The following is a 26,708-nucleotide window of genomic DNA, read 5'->3' as shown; positions in this document are numbered from 1 at the left end:
AATGTGCTTTGAAAAAACTACTTCTAAAAAACAAACTACTACTACAGGTTTTATTTTACATTAAAAAAAAAATAGAAAAACAAAAAGCTCACAGGCAAAAGCATACACTCACTGCAACATAATCAGATATTAATATTTTGTTGGTTCCCTCTTGTTTTGCAAATGTTCATTATTTCTTTGTATGACATCCTGGCCAAAAATTGCACAACTACACAATATAATATCATAATATAATAATATTTCAATAAAGGGTGAAGATGACAATTTTCCTAGGCCTGACATTACTTTTGGACACTACTGTGAACTTAATTTTAATATTATTTATTAAAAATATAATTTAAAAAATATTTTATTTTTCTTTTTTTGCTATTTTGTGTTTATTTTGATCTTTCATTTCAGTACAATCACAACACAATATATTTCAGTTTACATAATGCTCATTACGATCACAAAATGTTTTAACAAATGCAGTTATGAACAATTACTTGCTGTGTTTTAGTATGATTTGTACTTTAGGTTTGTTCGATTATTTCAAAATATAATTTCTTTTCCTTTTTTACAATTATTTATAATTAAAAACAAAAACAAAAAACAAAAAAAAAAAAAAACAACAAGGGCAAAAAAAAATAAAATAAATAAAAATAAAGAAATAAAGAAAAATAAAAATATAAACTATATACATCCAGGGAAAGAACATGTTTCTTAGTTAAACTCAATCCTTAACAACCTCAGGTGACTTATTCTATTCTCAAATGACTTATGGTAATGATTATTACATACGTATACAAACATATATTATTAACATATACATTATATATTAATCTTGATCTATTTAAGTATAGAAGCAAAATCTGATCTTCTTTCGGATACATATGCAACCCAATTCCTCCACTTTTCTAGAAAAACATCTCTCTTTAAGTTAACAAAAAAGGTAATCTTTTCCATCATATAAATTTCAATGGTCACCTCTATCCAGTCATCTAATGTCGGTCTCTCTTGTTGCAGCCATTTGCGAGTGATTGCCTTCTTACTGGCTGCTAAGAGGACGCCCATCAGATATTTGTTATCCACTGCAATAGTTTCTAAGCTAGCACAACCAAAATACAGTAGTTTGAATTCTAGAGGTATGTCTCTTCTAAAAATATGTTCAAGAGCATCCTGTAATTCTTTCCAATATTCCTGAATATATAGGCATTCCCAAAATATATGATAATGATTTGCTTCATTGCATCCACAGTTTCGCCAACATTTTGAAGTGTTGTTATTGTATTTGGCTGTTTGTATTGGTGTTATAAAATATCTAATAATGTTTTTCCAACAATACTCCTTCCAATTTAGTGACCTAGTTGATTTCCACTGAAATTTCCATACAGTTGACCATTCTTCATCAGAAAAAAATACTCCACTTTCTGTCATCCATTTCTTTTTTATATAATTTGTAGAGTGTTTTTTCATATTTATTAAAGCTCTTGTATATCTGAGAGACTATCTTATATCTAATACCTGATGTATATGCTTTTTAAGCAATTCTATTAGTGGATTAAGATTATCTTTAAGTTTCCCTTTTATTTTTTTATCATAATAACTTCGAGCCTGAAGATATCTGTAAAAATCCTGATTTTCTAATGAGATCTTTTCCTTCAATACCTGAAAACTTAGGATTACACCTTTCTCAATGATTGTGCAAAAAGAAGTTATTCCCTTATTTGTCCACAACTTGAATCTATTATCCGACTGATTTGGAGTGAAGTCTGAATCATAAGCAATCCATTTAAAAATGGAAGTATATTCCAATAATTTAAATTCTTTTATCACAGATGCCCAAACATTTAAAGTAAGCTTTGTCCATGGGTCTTCTAGTGTATCTATATATTGTCTTAAATTATTATCTGCTAATATTGCTTGTACAGGGATATTCTTTGTAGTATAGTTTTCCATATCCTTCCAAGGAGCATTATAATGTGGGTCACACCAATTCATCACTGTCCTAATTTGCGCTGCTGTATAATAATCTTTTAATGAGGGAAGAGCCCACCCTCCTTTATCCTTTGGAAGCTGCAATGTTTTAAAGCGTACTCTGGGCTTTTTCCTTGCCAAATAAAACGTGAAAGCAATTTATCCCACTCTATGAATTGTTTTCCGGTTATTTCTACAGGTAGGCATTGGAATAGGTAAAGATATTTTGGTAATACATTCATTTTAATTGCTTCAATCCTTGAGCTAAAACTAAAAAAGGGAATTAGATTCCATCTGGCTAAATCTTCTCTGATTTTTACAGTTAGTGGATCAAAATTCTTTCTTTGTAATTTTTCTATATTTTTCGTCAAATGGATACCTAAATATTTAAATGACTTTGTATGCCATTTTAACAAATATGTATTTTTTATATTTACAGGGGGATTATAATTATATGAAATTATTTCCGTTTTATCAATATTTAATTTATATCCAGAAAGAGGGCCAGAACTCTGAAGTTGTTTCATTAGTTGAGGCAAAGACTTGGTTGGATCTCCAAGATAAATCAGTATATCATCTGCATAGCAGGCTATTTTGTGTTCCACTCCTTTTATACTGATACCTTGAATTGTTTTATCCTGTCTGATGCTTTGTACTAAGGGTTCTAAATATAGTGCAAATAGTTGAGGTGACCATGGACATCCTTGTCTAGTGCCCCTTTCCAATGTAAATGATTTTGATAAATAACCATTAATCTTTATTTTTGCAGTTGGTGTATCATAGAGTGCCTGTATGCTTCTAATTATATCTTTGTGAAAGCCAAATTTATGTAGAACCTTATAGAGATAAGTCCAATTGACTGAATCAAAGGCTTTTTCAGCATCTAGACTTAGAATCATTGATTTTAATTTATTTTTCTTGATATAATTCATAACTTGCAGTGTACGCCTAATATTATCCTGTGTCTGCCTCTGACGGATAAAACCTGATTGATCTTGATTTATTAGGTTAGGTAAGAATTCCTCCATCCTTCTGGACATAATTGATGTAAAAAGTCTATAATCGACATTCAATATTGATAAAGGTCTATACGATCCACATTCTAGCTTATCTTTGCCTTCTTTTGGAATAATAGATATAACTGCATCCTTCCAGGATGGAGGAGCTATTGCATTCTTTAAAACCCAATTAAAAGTGCGGACCAGAATAGGTATTAATTCCTTTTGGAATACTTTATACCATTCTCCAGTAAATCCGTCCGGTCCTGGAGATTTATTAGATTTTAGTTTAGTAATAGCCCCTTTTACTTCATTTGCTGTTATTTCTGCTATCAGTGTTTTATTTTGCTCATCAGTAAGGGTAGGTAACTCTAATGTATCTAAAAAACAATCAATCTCCTGGTTTCTATCTTCAGGCATTTTAGAATATAATTTTTTATAATACCTTTCAAAAGTATCGTGAATATTTCCTTGTTTGGTTTGTATTGTATTGGTAATAGGATCCTTGACTTTGTATATAGTTTGATCTGCTTGTTGTTTTTTTAATTTCCATGCCAATATTTTCATAAATTTAGATCCATTCTCGTAATATTTTTGCTTAGAAAACATAATTTTTTTCTCTATTTCTTGAGTATACAGCATATTAATTTCGTTTCTTGTTTTCTTTATTTGTTCTAGTATTTTTGGGGTTTGCTTGTCCTTATGTTCTTTTTCTAATAAATTTAATAGATGCTGTAATTTTTTTAATTCCTGTTGTCGAGTTTTCTTTTTAAGTGAGGCTAGTGCTATAATTTTACCTCTTAGTACTGCCTTTGCAGCATCCCACAGTATGGGGGGTGTGACCTCTTCATTATCATTAGTTTCTAAATAAGAATGAATCTCATTTTTAATACATATTTTAAAAGAAGGATCATTAAGAAGATTCGAATTAAGTTTCCACAAAGTATCCTTAGATTTATTATCTAGTTTTACTGTTAGGTAGATTGGGGCATGATCACTAATATCTATCGTTCCAATATCACAGCTTGTCACCCTGGTCCTATCTCTATTAAACATGAGGTAATAGTCTATCCTGGTGTAGACATTATGTGGAGGAGAAAAATGTGTATAATCCTTAGTATTCGGGTATAGATCTCTCCATACATCAATTATGCCAATATCATTCATCAATGTGTTAATTTTCCGATGGATGGGTTTAGAAAAAATAACTTTTTTGTTTGAAGAGTCAAGCTCAGGCTGTAAATGTACATTCAAATCACCTCCACAGATCAATATACCTTGTGTTTCAGAGGATATAATCTGAAAAATCTTTTGAAAAAAGGTGACATTACTACCTGGTGGGGCATAAATGTTAAATAAAGTAATATATGTTCCATTCATCACTCCATGAACAAAAATAAATCGACCCTCTTTATCAGCATACTCATATTTCTTTTCAAAAATAATCTTGTTGGATATCAAAATAATAACTCCTCTTCTATGCCCTGTATGATATGAAGAATAATAGATCTGGGTAAATCCCATTATTTTCAACTTTTCATGCTCAGTGTTACTCAAATGCGTCTCTTGTAGATATACAATATGAGCATTTTCTTTTTTCATTTTGCTTAAGATTTTTTTCCTTTTAATTGGGTTAAGCAAACCATTCACATTGAAAGAAATTACTTTTACTTCGCTATTTGCCATGTCTGTTCAATATAACATTGCAATCTAAAGGATGATAGAAGGCAAGGCACAATCCCTGGAGAAACAATAAACAACAAACATAACGTGCTTCCAAGATAGGGGTCAGGAACATACGACCCTGTAACAAGTTAGTAGTGGCGTCTGGCATGGAGGGAAAACCTTCTCTTCCATAGTGGTGATTAGGGCCCTCCTGTTCACCGTCTTTACATGAGATATAAGAGAACATAACTCACGTGTCCGACGTTACGACGTAGGTATGTGCTGTCATTCAGTAATACGAAAAGAGAAATAAAGATCTATCTAACGAATCAAGGTCCAAAAACATACTTTTCCTCTCTTTTTTTTTTTAAATCGTCAGCTTCGCATTATCTTCTATATGCCTGTAGACGTTCTCTGATGTCTGTCGATCTCGGTGCCTTTCTTCCTCTTGTTTTTCGTTGTGAAACCGTCTCCCAAGAAGTGCGCTCTAGTTGCTCAGCGAGTGATTCAGTCAGCGATGTTTTCTCCACGTTGAACCCTCTTTTCTTCAGATCCATATACGCTTCGTCAGCTGTGTTGTAGATGTGGGTTCCATCCTCATAGAACACACGTAGCCTGGCCGGATAAGGGGTCTGGAATCGAATCTTCTTTTCTTTTAGCGCTTTTTTAACCTCCGTATATTCCTTTCTTTTTTGCAGAACCGCAGGGGGGTAATCATGATCGAAGTAGATTTTTTGTTGACCCACAAATATATCCTTTTTCTTCCATGCTTTCCGGATCACTTCTTCTTTCATTTTGTACCTGAGGAATTTCACTACAATCGACCTGGGTCTCGCGTTCACTCCAGGCTTGGGTGCAAGTGCTCGGTGTGCTCTCTCCACATGCAGTTCTGCCTCCGGAGGAAAATCCAACGTGTCTCGCAGAAGTTGTTCAATGTAGTCAGTCATGGGATTTTTCTCTGCGCCTTCTGGCACGTTGTATATCCTTATATTATCTCTTCTCGATCTACCTTCTTGGTCAATCTGTTTGCTTTCCAAATGCGATTGCATTTTTATCATTTTTTGCATTATCTCTTCCACGTTTTGCATTCGTGTTTCAGCTTCGTCAATGCGATCTTCTGCGTGACTAATTCTTTGGTTTGTCTTGTTTAATTCAGTCTTAATTTCATCCAGCTGACGATTATTCTCTTTGCGAAAGCTTTGAATCTCCTCCAAAATTCGTTCCAGATTGGTTTGCATGTTATCTGAGGGAGCTTGCTGACGGTTAGCATCTTGCTTTTGAGTTAACGCTAACGTATGTGTTGCGTCGGCTACTTCTTGCTGTCTACCTTCGGTTTCTGGCACCTCCGTGTTCATTTTCCTACTCTTCTCTCTCGTTTCCATCGTTGTCCCACTATTATTGACTGTTTTAAAAAAAGCTTTCGTTTTTCTCAAGATTTAGTGGACTTTTTAATTAGAACGTCGGAGGAGACGATGAATTACGCTGCCATTCACTCGGTCGCCGGAACCGGACCAATATTTTATTTTTCAAATGTAGCTGTGTTTTCTGACAAAAAAATGAAATTCTATATGCGTAAAAAATCCAAACATTTTATTGGCATGTTTGTGTTGTTCAATCAGCCAATCGGTCTCTCGATAAGAGAAGGCAGCATGCAGTCATTTGCGGTGCTGAATGTGCCAGCCGAGCAACTGCCATTGAGATGAATGGAAATGGCTTTCACCAAGTTCGGACGGCTTAAACAGAGCAATGTTTTGATTGGCTCTGCATTTTAAACTAGGATTTTAACATTGAAAAATGAAATACTTCACCTTTTAAAAGAATAGTTCACCAGGGATGAATTATTAAACACATTCGACAGTTTCGACTAATGTCCATATCAGTTGTAAAATGCAAGCCAATGAGGTTACATAAGGCTCTGGCCTTGTGTTTTGCATCAATGCAATGCATTGTTAAATATTTAAGGGAATGCAGGCAGCGTATTTACATCTTTGTGACTTGATGTCCTTGAATAATTGATGGACAGGCCAAGCCCTGCTTCCTTCATCCCTGTTTGCCAGCAAGGCTTGAAATGGTAATAGCTTTTTTCGATCTATTACACCTCGCATCCAGAGGCTAGTGCAAATCAACAAATTTAGGTCAGGCATTTTCGTTTTCGGTTTCATGATGAAAATAAATGGGCAGGTATGAATTTAATGGAAGAGAACAGCCAGTGGGCTTCTTATTATTGCTGAATATCACACTCACGCTGTTTTGAACCACGGTCCTTTTCTTTCTCTCATCTCTGTTTCACTCAAATGTTTTGTCTTGTAACAGATTACGTTTCCTTGCAAAGTGTATCTGTTCTAACTTTAAGCCTGTCATCATGTTTACTAAGCCACCAAGATAAATGACTCATCTAATCACATAAGTTTGTCACTTTGGGATTTTTTCACATGGGAAAAGACTTTACATGCCTGGTCAGACATTACACTTGTCTTGTATATATGTAACCCAAAATACTCACTCAACTGTAATTTCCCTCATTTAGTCCTTTGTGAAAAAGAAGTGCGCTTTAGCATACTTTTAAAAGAGTAATTATTACAGAAATTATTTACTTAAGGGGGAACTGAATGTAACAATTTTGCACACTTAACTGCAGGTTAATTGCAATTAAACGGAAATCTATTATATTTTACAGTTCTATTACATGGTTTACTTGAGTGCTATTATTGGCCCACTTAAGTAGAACCCAAGTACATCATTATATGTAATTTTATAATTACATAATACAGGAAATATTTAAAGTAAAACCTTTAATTTGACATTTTTACAAAGGTCACTTTTAAAGTGTACTTAAGTGTGTTAAGAAACATAGGGTAACATTTTATGATTACACTTTATTTTAAGGTGTTTATTTTAATACATTTAAGTAATGAGTAATAATAATTAACTACATGTACTTACTATAGGGTTAGGGTTAGAATGAGGGTTTAGTTTAGGGTTAATTGCATGTAATTATGCATCATTTATTTTTATTACTACAGTTTCTTTTCTTTCATTAATAGTATATTATGAGCAAGTACAGTTTTTTTTTTAAATATGCTTTTAAGTAGGGATGCACCGAAATGAAGTTCTGGGCCGAAACCTAAAATTCTGGATGCACTTTGTCGAAAACTGAAATTTTAAATTAGCTTATTTTTGTATAATTGTATTAATATTAGACTTTTTCATGAAATTCAATCATTTTAATGATACTCAATTTAAAAAATACAAGCCAATAATAATAATAATATACTTATTTTACAAATAAAGTAAGGTCTAAGTGTAGTGTGTTCAGGTACAGACATAATAATTTGGCCTAAATGTAAAATAACACTATAGTGTTCCCTGTATAAATTAAAATATAGATTAATCTTTGTTAAAGCTGTGTTTTGTTGTTTGATTAACATTGACTTAGCAGCAGGTATTTAAAGGTTGCTGTCACTTTAAGACTGAATGCACGGATCCAATATAATGAAACACATCTGATTTCTATTTCAACTTTTTACGTTCACTTAAGACATAACCGACTGTGTTTACGAGAATACTTGCCGAGACTGTTATTTTGATCATTTTGTGTCTATGTGTCCGTTCAAGCACATGGAGATGCAAAAGAGGAATAAATTCACAGTAAACGTGCCTCTCTGGGTGTGCGCTCTTCGTGCGTGTGCGGCTGTGTGCAGAGATAATGGCGCGTGAATACCGAATTGATGGTGAAACTTAGTAATTACGATCTGTTTAACCCCTAGCATAGAGTGGAATATTGAGCGGAGCATCACACCGTACAGGGAAAACGGCTAGAGCGAGAGTGAAACCTGTGCGCTGAACACTGAGAGGCGGCATATGTTTTCAGTCCTTTTTCTCTTTCGGGCAAAAACCGAAAATGGTATTTTTGGCTGAAAATTTTCGGTGGCCGAAATTTCAGTGCATCCCTACTTTTAAGATTTGAAGTACACTACAAGTGCACAATAAATACCATTAATATCATTAATTACTTCTTTTTCACAAGGCATATCAGCTCTTGAAATTTAGGACCAGGAGGCTGTGCTATATTTTTTTTATATACTCCCATCTTTAGCACATGAAGTGAAGTTAAAACTTTTTAACCATGACTATATTCACAGCATAGCACAGCCTCAAGAGCCTTAAAGGATTAGTCCACTTTCAAATAAAATTTTCCTGATAATTTACTCACCCCCTGTCATCTTGGATGACATGGGGGTGAGTAAATTATCAGGAAATTTTATTTGAATCTGAATCTGTGAAAATTAGAATTATTTTAATAAAATAAGAGGGATAGTAAAAAATGCATATTATTTTTTGTTTAGTACCGTCCTGAGTAAGATATTTTACATAAAAGATGTTTGCATTTAGTTCACAAGACAAAACAATAGCTGAATTTATTAAAATAACCCCATTCATAAGTATATGAACCATTGATTCTCAATACTGTGTGTGGTTACCTGATGATCCACGACTGTTTTTATGTTTTGTGATGGCTGTTCATGAGTATCTTGTTTGTCCTGACAGTTAAACTGAGCTCTGTTCTTCAGAAAAATCCTCCAGCTCCTGCAGATTCATCAGTTTTCAAGCATTTTTGCATATTTGAACCCTTTCCAGCAGTGACTGAATGATTTTGAGATCTGTGTTTTCACATGGAGGACAACTGGGGGACTCAAACTCAACTATTAAAAAAGGTTCAAACATTCACTGATGCTCCAGAAGGAAACACGATGCATTAAGAGTTATTTTGTTTAAATATCATTGTTTGTCATTTAGTACTGCCCTTCGGAAGCAACAGAAGATACTTCCATGTTTCCCGGCAGAAAAATTAAGTACAATTTACCTTGATATTTGAATTCAAAAGTTTTCACCCCCCGGCTCTTAATGCATCATGTTTCCTTCTGGAGCATCAGTGAATGTTTGAACCTTTTTTAATAGTTGAGTTGAGTCCCTCAGTTGTCCTCCGTGTGAAAAGATGAATCTCAAAATCATACAGTCACTGCTGGAAAGGGTTCAAATATGCAAAAATGCTTGAAAACTGATGAATCTGCAGGAGCTGGAGGATTTTTCTGAAGAACAGAGCTCAGTTTAACTGCTCAGGACAAACAAGAGACTCATGAACAACCATCACAAAACATAAAAACAGTTGTGGATCATCAGGTAACCACACACAGTATTGAGAATCAATGGTTCATATACTTATGAATGGGGTTATTTTAATAAATTCAGCTATTGTTTTGTCTTGTGAACTAAATGCAAACATCTTTTATGTAAAATATCTTACTCAGGACAGTACTAAACAAAAAATAACATGCATTTTTTATTATCCCTCTAATTTGATTAAAATAATTCTAATTTTCACAGATTCTGCAAGGGGTTCACATACTTTTTCATGCCACTGTATTTTAGCACGGCTGACAGGTTGTATTGACCAATCAGCATCAAGGAGCAGAAGTGTCCTTTTAATTGCATGCATGTATTGTTTTTATTGTAAAGAATATATGCGGAGTCATTATATTAAGTTATTTGGTATAAGCGGCCGAATCTTGCTGTTTGTAAACGGTCAGTGTTACAGCTCTCTGCTCTGCTGGGAAGTAAAGCATCTAATCATTTATATCTTACATGAGCTGGAGATGAGATGCAAATACTTCATAGTTCTTTTAGGAAACATGACTCATTCTCAATCAGTGAGCTCTGCAGGTCCCTGGTTGACATTTCTCTGACGTGATTTAGGCTTTGATTACTGGCAAGAGTTCCTCTATGATTTCTGGCTTGCGTCCAGTTCTGCCAAGGCTCGTTATGTTGTGTTTTCTCATTTGATAAATTCACCCAATAGCTGTTCCTTAAATGTTCCTCTTGCTCAGACCAGCAAAGCTTCTCTGGTCGATAAAGCGAATAACAGGCAATTGTATAGTAGGGAAGAAGCATTTCGGACTGTCAACTGTTTGTTAAATGTGATGATGGGACTTGTGTTGCATAAATGTTTTAAAGGTTATGTCTTATAATTTTTGTACCAGACTCAACTTTTCTTCAACTCATACTCAATAACATTTTTCTCCTTTTTCAACTGCGGATCTTTTCCTCTGCCTGGGCTGTCGTCTTAACACAGTGCTCTGCTGTCTCAGTTGCCATCTCCTCTTTGCTTCATTGAATTTACTGATCAACATCTGCTTCCCGACAAATAGATGGCACCAGATGTGTGCCGGTGCCGCCCACATCTTGGTGTGTCACAGAGACGTTTCTAGACAAACTGAAACGTCTTTTAATGGTCTCTTAAGGGCTTACTTTTAACAGCATTGTAAAATTGATCTGTTATTAAAAGTAAACAAGACATAAAATTAGACATTTAGTGAGCTTTATGATTTAAAATAGTTGTTGTTGACTATTGGATAGCCAATGCTGATATTTTAGAGAGCAGGATGGCCGATATATATAATATGCATAACAATTGCTGCAATGAAATTTTGATTTATTTGACATATTTGCTAAATTATAAATAATTAATTGTAATACGAGTCAATATGAAAAAAAAAAAAATAAAATAACCAGATTTATGCTTTAGCAACGTTTTGATTCTGTAATCCAACAGTAACCAATCTAATGAGTTTGGGTGCACTGGAAATTATTATTATTATTATTATTATTATTATTATTTTTATTTATTTTTTTTAAGTAAAGACAAGATAATGCTAATTTTACATACAGTACACATATGACATGTATGACAACAGCAAAATGAATATAGCACAGCATAGTTTGAAATCAAAGATTTAAGGATTTTGTGAAAGATTTCAATGAATATGCAATGGTCATGTGGTATAAGTCTGAGCTCTCAGTAGAGGCAGGAGTTCTATGAGGATGTGATCGCTTTTTACAAGTCAAAATCTCGTAATTATGCTAATGAACGTACTGTGGGCTATGCTGTTCTTAGTGCTGTCAAAATAAAAGTCCCATTGCTGTCAAAATAAAAGCCGCTTCAATAAAACAAAACTTATGCCGATAATTTAAAATGTAAAATATCAGGCTTATATATCGGCCTTGATGGTATATCAGTCAGCAACTAAAAATAATTGAAAATATCTGGCAAAATACACATACATATAAGATATTCTCTGAAAAAGATCATAAAATGCATTGTAAACCTGAATAAGTTGGAAAAACTCAAAATATTGTCACTCAAATCTCCTTGTCACCATGATGATAAATCTCAAAATCTCTTTACCATGGGCAAAGCAAGCTGGGAAATCCAAATCCCAGCCCAGTTACAGTTAAACTTAAGTTAGTCTAAATTAAAATAAATTAGTTCATAAAACTCGAAACAATGAAACAGTTCAGTTTACTTCAAATATATCAGTTCTGTGAACTTGAAAGAAAAAGAAAGTGCTAAATACTCAAAGTTCATTTGAGTGAACTAATTTGTCAAATTTAAGTTTGTCCTACTCAAACCAATTAATTACTTTGAGCATTAGGGTTTACAGTGTGTTATGCAAGCTTAATTCTCAGGTAGATTTATTTGTCCTAAATATATTTAGGTATTTCTGCTGGAAAACAAGTGTGATTGAGCACGGGAAGAAGGACCTGTGCTTGTGCATGAAAAGCGATGACTAAGCAGTCCTTTGTTCCACTGTGGTCTTGATTTATCTTTCACATTTTCAGGTCGAGACTATATATTTTCTGTGCTAGTCTCAGTAAAGCACTTTACAAAAATGAAATGTCAGAGTATTCTATAATGTGGCTGCATTTTACGTCCTGCCTGTATTACTTTGATCTGGTGAATTGGCTTTTTCAGCCTCCGGTTCACCGGTTTCACACACACAATTGCAGGATGTAAACAGTGATGAAATCACTCATATATTCATATGAAAATATTTGTGAATTTTTCATTTTATGCCTTTTTTTTCAGTGTTGTTTTGGAAGGCTTGCAAGAAGGCTTGAAGAAATCAAGTCATGTACATAAATAATCAATTAATCAAATAATCAATTTTCTTGCAATTGGCAGAAGAATGATTTATTCTATCAATAAGAAAATTGCTGTTATATTATCAGTGTTGTCTGAAAAAGGTATAAATCTGCATGAACTAGTGTACAGAAAATCTCATGTGTTTTCTTTCCACTCTAGACTCGTTGCAGGCCCAGCTGATCAGCATGGGTGTGATCCCAACGCTGGTCAGACTACTGGGTGTTCATTCTCAAAACACCGCGCTCACAGAGATGTGCCTCATTGCCTTTGGCAACTTGGCAGAGCTTGGTGAGTTACTGATTCAATTCAGTCCCATTGCCTAACTACATATCAGCATTTTCATATATTAAAATACTGTATATTAGGACATATTGGATAAAGCTAACACATCTCTTTTGACTGATCCTTAAACAGAGTCCAGTAAGGAGCAGTTTGCCTCTACAAATATTGCAGAGGAGCTGGTTCGGCTCTTCCGTAAGCAGGTGGAACATGAGAAGAAGGAGATGATCTTTGAGGTGTTGGCACCACTTGCTGAGAATGGTGAGAATCACAGTGATTGACATAAATATCGATGAACTCTAAAAAACCAGTCAGTGTAGGGCCTTTTATGAAAACACTTCACAAAAAGTACATTATAAAACAGATAGATCTGGGCCTTGATTCTGATTGGTTGAGCCGCGTTCGAAGCCGTTGTAAAATTCCCGAAAACATACAACTGACCGCATTACATGTATTGCTGTGCCACTGAGTGTGTATGTTGCTGCATCTGTCTTAGCAACCACTCTTAGCAACGTAAACATATGTTTGTTCTCCATTGGTTTTGTTCATTGAAGCTTACTGTATTATGTAGAAGAGAACTGTGAGAGAGAGATCGAGTGACCGAGTGTATTACCTGCATTCAGATTTAGCATTTTCCTTCAGGTGCGTCCTATATTCATAATAAAAAATCCATTTGAATGTCCGCTGCAATCTTGTCCTTTTAACATTTAATGGGTTTTCCCGTGCCCTGCTGACACTGACAGCGCTAGTCAAAACATTTGGGTCTCAATGTTTTGACTAGCTTCAATATAAATTTTTTTGCGACTGAGTTACTCGCTCATAAAGACATATTTGCCGCCATCTCGCTCATTTTTGCATTATATAACACTTAGGGCCCTATTTTAACGATCTAAACGCAAAGTGTAAAGCGCACGGCGCAGGTGCACTCAGGGCGTGTCCAAATCCACTTTTGCAATTTTAATGACGGAAAAACGGTCCGTGCGCCGGGCCGCATTTTTGAAATGGGTTGTCCCTATTCTCTTAATGAGTAATGGGCGTAACGTTCAATAAACCAATCAGAGTGTCATCTCCCATTCCCTTTAAGAGCGAGATGCGCTCGCGCCATGGCGGATTGCTATTTACATGGTGGAATTTGTTGGCGGAAAAGCTGAACGCTTTTCAAGCGAAGAAACCGATCTGCTCGTGCGCAAAGTTAAAGCGGGCTTGCAAATGTAGGCATTCAAATAGCTCCGTGCAATGAGTCAGTTAATATATATGTGTGTGTATTGGCACGATTGTTCAATTAATTAGCCAATTTTGTTCATCATTATAAGTAGTAATAGGCTGAATTGAAAATAGGTAGCCTAATTCTAATACACACAATGACTATTCATCATTACATTTTTATATTTATGTAGCCTACACAATAATATTCTTTTAAACTGTAATCCTTTTGTTTTTAATATTTGGCATGTTTGTGTGATGTGTATCCCTGTGTGTAATAAGCAAAGTCAACGCGCACTGTGGACGCGCCCAGAGGCGCAGTTTCTACCAACGCGCTCTAACAAAAAAATATTGCGGCATTGACTTTAGACTTTAGACCAGGTTTGAGTTGGTCTATGGCGCAGTCTATTTTCAGCTCCTTAAAATAGCAATGCGCCTGAACGCACCTCTTTTTTAGACCAGAACGCCCATGGGCGCACTAACTGGCGCAAATGCATTTACTAATTTAAGGACGTGGCGCTGAACGGGAAAACGCGAACGGCGCCGGACGCAAACTAGCAAACACACTTACGCTGCGCCTTGCGTCGCATTGCGCCAGGTGTATTATAGGGCCTTTTAATTTTAGCATTTACTCTCCCTTTCGAGTGCGATGGGCAAAGCAAGCTGGGAAATCCAAATCCAAATCCCAGCCCAGTTTCAGTTAAGTTAGTCTAAATTAAAATAAATTAGTTCATAAAACTCGAAACAATGAAACAGTTCAGTTTACTTCAAATATATCAGTTCTGTGAACTTGAAAGAAAAAGAAAGTGCTAAATACTCAAAGTTCATTTGAGTGAACTAATTTGTCAAATTTAAGTTTGTCCTACTCAAACCAATTAATTACTTTGAGCATTAGGGTTTACAGTGTGTTATGCAAGCTTAATTCTCAGGTAGATTTATTTGTCCTAAATATATTTAGGTATTTCTGCTGGAAAAAAAGTGTGATTGAGCACGGGAAGAAGGACCTGTGCTTGTGCATGAAAAGCGATGACTAAGCAGTCCTTTGTTCCACTGTGGTCTTGATTTATCTTTTACATTTTCAGGTCGAGACTATATATTTTCTGTGCTAGTCTTGTGAGAGAGTATTGTGAGAGAGTGATCGAGTGTATTACCTGCATTCAGATTTAGCATTTTCCTTCAGGTCAGTCCTATATTCATAATAAAAAATCCATATGAATGTCCGCTGCGATCTTGTCCTGTTAACATTTAATGGGTTTTCCCGTGCCCTGCTGGTACTGACAGCGCTAGTCAAAGCATTCATCATTTGCGTCTTGTTCCGTGTTCACAACAAGTTTCAATATAAAAGTCTTTGCGACTGAGTTACTCGCTCATAAAGACATCTTTGCCGCCATCTCGCTCATATTTGCCGCCATCTAGTGGCGTAATACATGTAACTTCTGTTGCTGTTCACGGTCAGGGACTATTTTTTCCAGCGGAAGGAAACCTTTTAATGATTTTACTTCATGAAAGTTACATTGATACATATTTATTGGCTTTAATATTTGTATTGTGTGGTAACCGTTTTATAAAAACAATAAGCCCTGTGAAGCTGTGGTTTACAGTGAATTTATAACAGCTAAGGGGCGTTGTTAGGCACGACGGGGTAGTTATGTGAATAAGTTCAGGAGGCTTATTGCTTTATTACAATTTTTGAACATGGTATCTGGTTATTGCCATTGTTCTTGTGTTTTTTGTGTTATTTCTAAAAAAAATTTTTTTATTATGTTAAGATTATCCATAGTTACAAGGCAGTTTTTGGACTCATGTAATGCTGATATATAGATAATATAATGTAATGATGACAAATAAGATCTGATGTACACAAAATTGCTAAAATCAAACTGAATTTTATCATTTTTTATTTTATTTTATTTTATAAAAACTGATAAAGATTACCAGTAACCAAATACAAAACTGTTAGACATTCAAATTGGTACAAGAAACCATCAATCAATGCTGGTAAGTTCAAATTGAGCAAAAACTAAACCTTTTAGTATTGTGGAGAACCAATGCAAACACCAAGATATATGAATATGGTAATCATATAGCATTACTGTCTGATACCCTCAGGTATATTTTGTCATCAACACAGTATTTATTTGAAAAGAGGTGTCTTTTATCTTTATTTTTAAGGAGGACCAGTGTTTTTAAAGTATGCTTTTTCAAATATTACCTTTCATGTATGTAATATAGCTGTTTGTTAATGTAAAAGAGAGTTATTTATTGCATGAGAAAGAAAGACTCGATTCTGAACTTCCTACAGAGGTTTGTAACAAATTTGCATAATGCCACCCTATGGTTTTCATTGGCTGCCAGCGATCAATGTCTACTTTGACCCGCCCTCAAACACTGTAGTTGTAGCTGAGACTGGAAGAGTTTGGTTCATGTTGTTGACATGTTGAGAAGACACTGTTTTCTGTGCTGTGAATCCATTTTGCATGCAATTCCGAAGAGGGAGAACTCGAATTGATGTGGAAAAAACGATATCATCCTTACTGTTCGTATCACTGTGTATCAAGCGCCAAAGAAGCTTTCAGCTCTGGAAGCTTCAGATATGATAATAGGCGTTTCGTTTCCGACACACGCTGTAAGCGGTCGACCAATCACAACACACTGGGCCATCTGACCAATCAGAGCAGAGTAGGCTCTTGGAAAATCGGGGTTTAAAGAGACCGACTCCTTTATCGAACCATTTCAGACACTGTGAGAAAAAAATTATGCTGCAAAGAATATTATGAGAAAATTTAAGTGTTTTTTGACCTTGGATGCATGTAAACCTAATGTAGGAGACCTCCAAAACAAAATTAGGGATCTTTAAAATAGCATAATAGAAACACATTAATTCACAGTTGATTATATTATTTTCCATAATATGTGTGTCAAAACAGCACAGGTTAAGCTTCCAATTTAGTCATGCTGCTTTTGCTTTCAGCATGAGATGAGGGACTGTAGTCGTTGATCAAGCTTGAATATGGATATGGATGTTGGCACACTGCCCGCTGTAGACCCACTGACCCAGTGACTGAGTGACTTCAGTAGCCTCAAAGGCTTTTCCTCCCAGCTGTGAGCATGTTGTTACTTATATAGAAAGTCATACTCTGCCACCTGTTGTGCTTGGAAACAAGACACTTTATGAAATGAATGCATGTATTTGCAGCTGTGTTTTGGCTCAGAAAGTTTGACCATGAGCCAATAAGATTTTAAGTTCAAATTTCACGTTTAAAAATCACCTTTTTTTTAAAAAAAAGTAAGCTGGAACATCAAAACCAGACAAGTTATATAGAGTGATATCTCATAATGCAAAACCCAGTTTATTTAATGATAAAAATAAATCAAAATGCATTTTCCAAGACTCTGCCTATCGCCTTGGTCGCGAGAGAGAAAGCTACAATTAAGCAGATGCGTGAGATTTCTCGGCGGCTTCTCTGTTTGGATAATAAGTGTTATCACTTGTCTCCTCTGCCATTGCCACAACCATCGTTTCCTCAAAATAGGACTCTGGGGTCTGCTTACAGCTGTGGTCTGGACTTGCTTATTTGAACGTAAATCTGCCTGCCACGGTCAGCTGCTCTTTTAGTCTGCAAGCTCGTCTGAGGATTTGAAGCAACATTAAAATAAGCATCTGAAAGACAGCTGTGTGTTTAGACAGTGAAACTTAATTGCTGAAGTGTGTATTGAAAGGAAATAGTTATTGAGGAGTTAATTGTTCTTTGAAAGATAGTATTTCACTTTTTGTATTTTTGATACATTGCAAAAAACAAAACAAAAAAACTTTCTTATACTCTTGTTTTTGAGCTAAACAGAAACAGAATTGCACACAGTTTTTTTTTTCATACACCATTGAAAACACCATTGAAATTATTTTCATGTTTAAGACACAAACCTCAAGATTTTGTTAAATTTTTGCTTTAAAAAAAACAATTTGCCAATGGACAAAAACAAACTAAAAAGTTTAAAAGATTAAAGACATTAAAGTCATAATTCTGACTTTTTTCTCACGATTGCGAGTTTTTATGACACAATTCTGACTTTTTTTCTCACAACTGTGAGTTTATATATCATAATTCTGACTTTTTTCTCAGAAATGCGAGATATAAACTCACACTTGCGAGTTATAGTCAGAATTGTGAGTTTTTCCCTCACAAGTGGACATTATAACACTCAATTGTGCGGTTATATCTTGCAATTCTGACTTTTTAATCACACAATTCTGACTTTACAACTTACAATTGTGAGTTTATATTCAGAAAAAATCTGAATTGTGGTATAAAAAGTCGCAATTACCTTTTTTATTTTTTATTTCATGGTTGAAACAACTTCCATATCATTGAGTTACTATTATGTTTGATTTATATATATATATATATATATATATATATATATATATATATATATATATATATATATATATATATATATATATATATATATATATATATATATATATATATATAATGAATACTTCAGATGCAAAAGCCTCTAAATGCCATCTAAAATTATCATTTTTATCAAGCTCGTATGTTTATTTTCAGTTATTTCACTTTAATGGCAATGAAAAGGACCTATTAATTACCATTAAAGTGAAATTACTGAACCTAAACATACAAGCTTGATAAAAATGCTTTTTTTAGAAGAAATGTTTCGATGGCACTTAGAGGCTTTTGCATCTGAAGTCTTCATACATATATATAAAGTTTTTAATTTTGTATTTTCCATTTTAAGTTTAGTTAAAATTTTTGTAATTCATTTTTATTACTTGTGTTTTTAAAAAATGTCTATATAGTTCGTATTAATTTTTATTTCAGTTTTAGTTGTACATCAAATGAGAAATGTCGCTAGTTAAAATATTTTTATTTTATTTTTTATTTTATTTCAGTTAACATATATTTTATTTATTTTTTTTTTAAATAAATTGATGATGCCAATTAAGAAATATATTTGGTTTTATTCCATTTTCAGATTATTTCATTTGTTTTAGCCTTAAACAAGCATGAATTTATTTAACAGCCCTTTTTGCAGATTGCTGTATGAAAGTGAAAAGAAAAAAAAAAAAATATCACAAGAAAATGTATAAAAAAAAATCTGAACTGTAAGAATTCATGACTGTTTACATGAAAGAATAGAAAGTATGAGAGGGAGAGAGAGAAGGTGTGGAAGATGGAAAGCCGACAGCATCGAGAGCATGTGTGAAAGCGGCGCTTTGGTTGTTAGCATTCTGTGCACAGTGCCGCTATCCCATACTGCCAGTCTCCAAGACAACGGCCTACTTAGAGCCACTACACAGCACTACAGGCGAAGCTCTGTGAGTCACGTGGGCCACAGCAAGAGCGATTTTGTGTGTGTGTGAGTGATATAGAGGGAGAAAGGGTGAGCTGCGCTGTACCTGAACACTGCAGGCGTTTCATAACCAGCCAAATGCGTAGTGAGACGCCCATATGTCTGCGAACAGTCTGACCTCAGAAATCCATCCCTGCAAGATTTTCCCCCTGGCTTGTTGTATCATTGGCTGACACTGCATGAATCATCAATATTTGGTCAATTGGATTGTTTTAGAATGCAAAATGCAATCAATTGTATTTGTTTATATTTTAGAAATTGTGTCATGGTTCATTACATCACTGTGCCTGGTTTAGAACTTTGGGTAAAAGGACTATACTTCAGTCTGTCATGTATTTGAAGGGGAAATGCACCAGAGGTTTTTATAAATCTAGGTCTCGGTTTATGGTCTGAGATGGTTGTCTATGTTACGGGTTCACTCCAAGGAAGACGAGGACAGTAGATACAAGTAATACGACGTAGTTTAATCTCAAGGAATGGAAGCACAGGCGACAGCAAACACAAGTAACATCAAACAATACCGGACAATGAACTGACGGCAGGAAGGAACTTAAATACACAATGTAAAGAACAAACAGCTGTGAGGGTGATTAGTGTCCATGGTGAATGATGACTGGCGGGAACTGAGAACAAAGAAGCACATGACATACAAAACAAACGGGACGAGATGGTGACAGTTTACTGATCTACTTTTTTTCCCTTTTTTTTTAGCGGCCGATATCAGTTTCTAGCAAAATGATAATAAAGTGCTGATATATGGATAAAGCAATTTAATGATAGCAAAGGAGTCAATTAAACCTAAAATCAAACAACCGTTTATTTTATTTATTTATTTATTTTATTCATAAAAAAATTTAAAAGACAAAAAGATTATAGACAAGGCTGTTTTTTAGAATAACGTAATGCTTATATCTAAATGATATAATTTAATGATAGTAAATAAGATCATATGTGCACAGAATTTCTATCAAAACATTATTTTATTCAAACAAAATTTAATTTAATTTAATTTTATAAAAACATTGAAAACTGACAAAGATTATCTATAAACAGAGCTGTTTTTAGACTTTGAAATGCTGATAATTATGTGATATAATTTCATGAAAGAAAATAAGATCAGACGTACAGTATGTTATTAAAATCAAAAATTTTTTTATTTGATTGAACATTGAAAACTGGCAAAGATTATCTATAAACAAGGCTGCTGTTAGACTAATGTAAGGCTGATTTATAACTCATATAATTTGATGATGGCAAATAAGATCAGATTAAGATCACAAAATTGCTAAAATCTAATTATTTTATTTTATAAAAACATTTAAAACAAAAACATTATACATATATACAAGGTTATATGGAAGCTTGTTTCTGCCACGAAATAAAAAAAAATAAAAAAGGTAATTGCAACTTTATATCTCTCAATTCTGACTTTTTTTTCCTCAGAATTTAGAGTTTATAGATCACAATTCTGACTTTAGAGCTCATCAGTGAGTTTATATCACAATTCTGAAAGAAAAGTTCTCTTAATTCTGACTTTTTCCCCCTCATATGTATCTCAAAATTCTGACATTATTTCTCAAAATTGTGAGATATAAACTATATAAACTTTATATCGCAATTCTGACTTTGACTCACATTTGGAGTTTATGTCTCATCAGTGTTGTCAACTTAGTGGCTTTGTCGCTAGATTTAGCAACTTTTTAGACCCCCTTAGCGACTTTTTTCCAAAAAAGCATCTAGCTTCCATATAAGGCTGTTATTAGACTTAAAAGTTAATACAAGAAGCCAATTCTGGTAAGCTCAATTTTACCAAAAACTGTCTGATAAGAAATGAACGAATCAGTTAACTGAAATAAATGCTGCAATATATTCAGCATTTTCTACTTTAGTTCATTGTAATGTCAGGCTATTTCTTGATCCAACAGGTTTTGATATCTGGATCTTGGTATTCGGTTTAGCCTGAATCTGAGCTTAGTTTGTTCTTGACTTTAACTCTGATGTGCACCACTAGGGTTTTAATATGGGCTGTGAAATCCCTGTTAGACAGGAAGGTGTTAGTGAAGGTGTGCTGTGAAGGTTCAGATATAATAAGATCTGTCTTCTCTCCCTCTCTCTCTCTCTCTCTCTCTCGCTCTGCCAGATGTTATCAAGCTTCAGCTGGTGGAGGCTGGTTTGGTGGAGTGTCTTCTGGAGGTGGTGGCTCAGACGGTGGACAGCGACAGGGAGGAGGATGTGGCTCAGCTCAAGACGGCCTCAGACCTCATGGTCCTTCTGCTGTTGGGAGGTACAGGACCAAAACTATGGCACCACAAAATATAACCCTTTAACAGTTGGAGGTACATGCAAGGAACATGTTTAAAATGACCTCATTTCCTCAGCATGAATAAAGCAAACAGGGCCTTATAAAACATAATGACATGGTGTCAAGCTATGACATCATGCTGTATGTATAATTAATTCCCAAGAACATTCATCATTTTATATAGTTTCCCAGCAGTTATATAAGCTCATTACTGGCCATATAGTGATGCACATCCTTTTACTTAGAGACAGAAAGGGTGAAGTTAAGCCTTTCTGGCAGATGTATTTTTCAGTTCATCAATATTAAACACTAGCTGAATACGTTGTGGGGCATTAAAATGACTTTCAATGAATGGGTTGCACTTGAATACTGAGACTTTTCCAACCTCGCATACACTACTGTTCAAAAGTTAGGGGTCGGTAAGATTTTTTAAATTCTTATTACATAAAATTGTGAAATATTATTACAATTTAAAATAACTGTTTTCTATTTGAATATATTTTAAAATGTAATTTATTCCTGTGATGCAAAGCTGAATTTTCATCATCATTACTCCAGTCTTCAGTGTCATGTGATTCTTCAGAAATCATTCTAATATGCTGATTTGCTGCTCAAGAAATTTTTCTTGTCTTTATCAATGTTGAAAACAGTTGTGCTGGTTAATATTTTGTGAAAATAAAAAGTCAAGATTCTATGATGAGTAATAGAAAAAACTGCATTTAATTGAAATGTAAATGTCACTTTTTATGGATTTTTTGGTTCACATTCCATATGATAAAATTATTAGCCATACTGCTATAAAAAGGCAAGTGATATGAAGTAAAAATGAATTAAAAGATTTTCTTTTCAGTTAAATTAACTTTTTACACTAATTTTCTCTAAATCCGAGCATAGTTGAGCCAAACTGTCTGCTACAGGGCAGATTGTAGTTTAAGAAACATGATTTTCACTCAAAACTCAATTTTGTCTTGCTTTTTGTACTGTGTCATAAGTTCACTGCACTTTCTGCTGAAAAAAACAGCTGATCTGTGATGTATTATCACAGCCATCCAAAACCTACCTTATACTGGTTCATTGAATCGTTTAACCTAGTTGGTCTCCAGCTTAAAGGGTTAGTTCACCCATAAATGAAAATTATGTCATTTATTACTCACCCTCAGGGATGGGCAGTATTTCTGATACATGTATTTCAGATACGTATTTCAAATACAAAATAGTATTTTGTAATTTGTATTTGATAGGGTTGACGAAAATGGCCTTGTATTTTGTATCAAAATACTTTAGTGTTTTGTATTTTTGTAGTTTTAAAATACTGTAAAATACTTTATATGATGACATCATAAACATACGGCCTCTGATTGGTGCGTACTCAGTAGTTAGCCCAGACTTGTTGAGATCCGAACAGAAAATTAAATCCGTACGGAGAAAGGTGGTCGAAAATCGTGCAGGCTGCCATCTTTCCATAAATGTTTTTGCAGAAATTGCTATAATTTTTAAATGCAGTTCATGTTAAGTTGTGGTGTTTGTTTTAGTAGCCCAAACTAAATAGTTATAGGCTAATTTATAATAGAAACTAGTTGCTATGAATACAGGCACCATCAGTTCTCTCTTGTATCAGTGTTTCTGATGCAAAGTAGGCCCTTTTTTACCAAACACTAGGGGTGTAACGATACGCTCAGGTCACGATAGGGTACGTATCTCGATACTGAGTTCACGATACGATACGCATCACGATATTTTGAACAAAATGAAACTGAAATTCAAACAAGATTTATTAAAAAAACATGAACAAATTTCAATAATTTTCCTTGTTGTACATACACATTTCAATAAAATAAATATAAAATTTTAATAAAAACCTTCTGTATTCAAATTAACAGTTGAATAGGGCTGTCTGTCACTGAAAAAAAAAAATGTTAAATTTAACATGAACTTAGAATTATGAATAGGGGCCGTTCACATATCGCGTCTAAAAATGCGTGGAAGGCGCGGCCGCACCGCTTCTCCTCCTTTCCAAAGCGCTTGCGCTCCAGTGGCGTCGGTCGTTGCTATGCAACCATGAACTGAGCTCTCCAAGAGGATCAGGATGTTTCTGCAAAGGATAAATGATTTCTAGCCCTTGCATTAGTTTTACTACGAGATATATTGATGGAGATAAGATATAAAAACCACCATATATGATCAGCTGTTCGGCTGAGCTTTTGATGTTTTGTTACGGAAAGGCCATAGCTGATCGGTTGATTCTTGTCACACGACCTGCGGTGCGCTTGCGGCATTCTGAGAAGTTGAGAATTGCATGTGCGTCGATCCCATTGTTACGTGTGCTAGCGTATGGATGAGGCAGTACACGGATATCCACAATCACGAGTCTTTAATATACACGTAAGAGAAATAACACGTACACACATCTAAGATTAACATTCAGGACAGACAAGGAGTGCAGGGAGTGAGTGCATTATAAAGGGTGTGCTAATGAGAGAGTCCAGGTGCAGGTGATCCGTGAAGATGGGGAGATGACGAGGAAGTGGGTGCAGGTGTGGAGAACAGGAGGATATTGGGAAATGGAGTCCAGGGGAACACGGGATCTGTAACAGTACCTCCCCCTCCCGGTAGGCGCGTCCTCGCGCCGTAGATGTAACAACCGGGAGGGGGGCGGGCGCCCTGGAGACCTCAAACCGGAGCAGGGGGAGGATTAGACTGGAGTGGAGGTCTCCAGGGCAGGCTCAAAAGCCATGGCGGGTCAGGAGCCGTGGGCAGCCATGGCGGGTCAGGAGCCGTGGGCAGCCATGGCGGGTCAGGAGCCGTGGGCAGCCATGGCGGGTCAGGGGCCGTGGGCAGCCATGGAGGGTCAGGGGCCGAGGGCAGCCATGGAGGGTCAGGGGCCGAAGGCAGCCATGGAGGGTCAGGGGCCGTAGACTTCGAGGCGTTGAGCCCAGGCGGCGGTGAGGGACCGGCGGGTGATGGCTGAACTGTAGGCTCCGCCGACCGAAGCGCAGCCGGGGCTCCAGAAGGCCGCAGTGGAAGCAGGAGGACAGCCAACAAAACGAACACCGGGGGGAATGAGGAGGCCAACAGAAACCGAGGGACGGAGTGACGGAGCGGAGACGGAGGAGTGAAGTCCAGAGGGGATGGCAGGCTGACAAGTGGACAAGGTGTGAGTGGAGGCAGGATGGATACTGGTGAAACTGGTGGACTGATGGACAACGGTGGAGCAGAGGGAGGTTGGAGCCGGGGTGAAGGTAATCGCCCAGAGGTCCGAGGTGGAGAGGTGAAGGTTCAGTGTAAACATAAATGGGAGGAGGCGGGAGAGGGAGGCAGGGAGGGAAAACAGTCTTAGGGCTGGAGACTTCAATAACACAGTTCATAGGAGCAGTTGGCTCGGCGGCGGCGGCTGGAGCGGCTGGCTCGGCGGCGGCTGGAGCGGCTGGCTCGGCGGCGGCTGGAGCGGCGGCTGGAGCGGCTGGCTCGTCGGCGGCAGCTGGAGCGGATGGAGCGGCTGGCTCGTAGGCGGCGGCTGGAGCTGAGGGCTCGTAGGCGGCGGCTGGAGCTGAGGGCTCGTAGGCGGCGGCTGGAGCTGAGGGCTCGTAGGCGGCGGCTGGAGCTGAGGGCTCGTAGGCGGCGGCTGGAGCTGAGGGCTCGTAGGCGGCGGCTGGAGCTGAGGGCTCGTAGGCGGCGGCTGGAGCTGCTGGCTCGATAAAAAAGTCAATAAGCCAGTCCAGATCTGGCGGCTCGCACAGGGTTGGAGCGGGCTCTGGAGATACAGGAGCGGGCTCTGGAGATACAGGAGCGGGCTCTGGAGATACAGGAGCGGGCTCTGGAGATACAGGAGCGGGCTCTGGAGATACAGGAGCGGGCTCTGGAGATACAGGAGCGGGCTCTGGAGATACTGGAGCGGGCTCTGGAGATACTGGAGCGGGCTCTGGAGATACTGGAGCGGGCTCTGGAGATACTGGAGCGGGCTCTGGAGATACTGGAGCGGGCTCTGGAGATACTGGAGCGGGCTCTGGAGATACTGGAGCGGGCTCTGGAGATACTGGAGCGGCTGCTTCCTCCTCCGCTGCTTTCTGGACCCAATTGAGGAGTGTGGGTCCAGCGTTGACCAGGAAATCAGTTCACTGGAGGGATATGCGGAGGGAGACGCAGGCTGACCAACTGGCCTGGCCACCCGTGTTTCAGGAGAGACTGGACGAGATGAACACATATCCTGAACCTCATCACAATAGAAACTAGATCCGTTTAAATATAAAATTAGATTAATGGTTTCGTTCAGGGAAAAATAATCTTCAGGTTCATAAAAACGGATAGTGTTCTCGTCCAGTCCGTCCAGAAACAGGGTGATTAAACGTGCATCAGACCAGTTAGTCAGAAAAGCTAGCTCTACGAACTCCTCCACATACCTCTCCAGTGAACGTCCAATCTGGAAGAGCCCGATGAGCTTTTCTGCCGCTGAAGTAGGAGGTTGAAGAAGAGTTGGAGCCTCGGCCTTGCGAACCGTTGGGGGTACAGGAACTAAGAGAAGACCCATCTTGATGATGTGGATGTCCAGCGGTTTTGGTCTGTCCTTCTGTTACGTGTGCTAGCGTATGGATGAGGCAGTACACGGATATCCACAATCACGAGTCTTTAATATACACGTAAGAGAAATAACACGTACACACATCTAAGATTAACATTCAGGACAGACAAGGAGTGCAGGGAGTGAGTGCATTATAAAGGGTGTGCTAATGAGAGAGTCCAGGTGCAGGTGATCCGTGAAGATGGGGAGATGACGAGGAAGTGGGTGCAGGTGTGGAGAACAGGAGGATATTGGGAAATGGAGTCCAGGGGAACACGGGATCTGTAACACCCATTATGAGCGCGCCTGTCGCGCGGCTACATTTGAAAATAATAACTGACTTGCTCGCGGAAAAGACGCAATATGTGAACGGCCCCACAGAACTTCTTAAAG

At 36.8% G+C, this 26,708-nt stretch overlaps 1 protein-coding gene across 3 annotated transcripts in view; it reads left to right on the top strand.

Moving 5' to 3' along the window:
* The window catches only part of rap1gds1 (RAP1, GTP-GDP dissociation stimulator 1), a 67,536-nt gene that overhangs the window by 24,177 nt on the left and 16,651 nt on the right, over positions 1-26,708 (top strand). For all 3 annotated transcript variants that reach the window (XM_067400020.1, XM_067400021.1, XM_067400019.1), the window contains 3 exons: positions 12,760-12,888; positions 13,015-13,140; positions 21,599-21,742. In XM_067400020.1, the coding sequence (XP_067256121.1) occupies positions 12,760-12,888; positions 13,015-13,140; positions 21,599-21,742 (399 nt within the window). The remainder of the gene's footprint in view (positions 1-12,759; positions 12,889-13,014; positions 13,141-21,598; positions 21,743-26,708) is intronic.

The sequence above is a fragment of the Chanodichthys erythropterus genome, chromosome 11, assembly GCF_024489055.1.
Source record: "Chanodichthys erythropterus isolate Z2021 chromosome 11, ASM2448905v1, whole genome shotgun sequence".
Lineage (NCBI taxonomy): Eukaryota > Metazoa > Chordata > Actinopteri > Cypriniformes > Xenocyprididae > Chanodichthys > Chanodichthys erythropterus.
The sequence above is the reverse complement of the archived record's forward strand: the minus strand, read 5'-3'. Positions and strand labels throughout refer to the sequence as shown.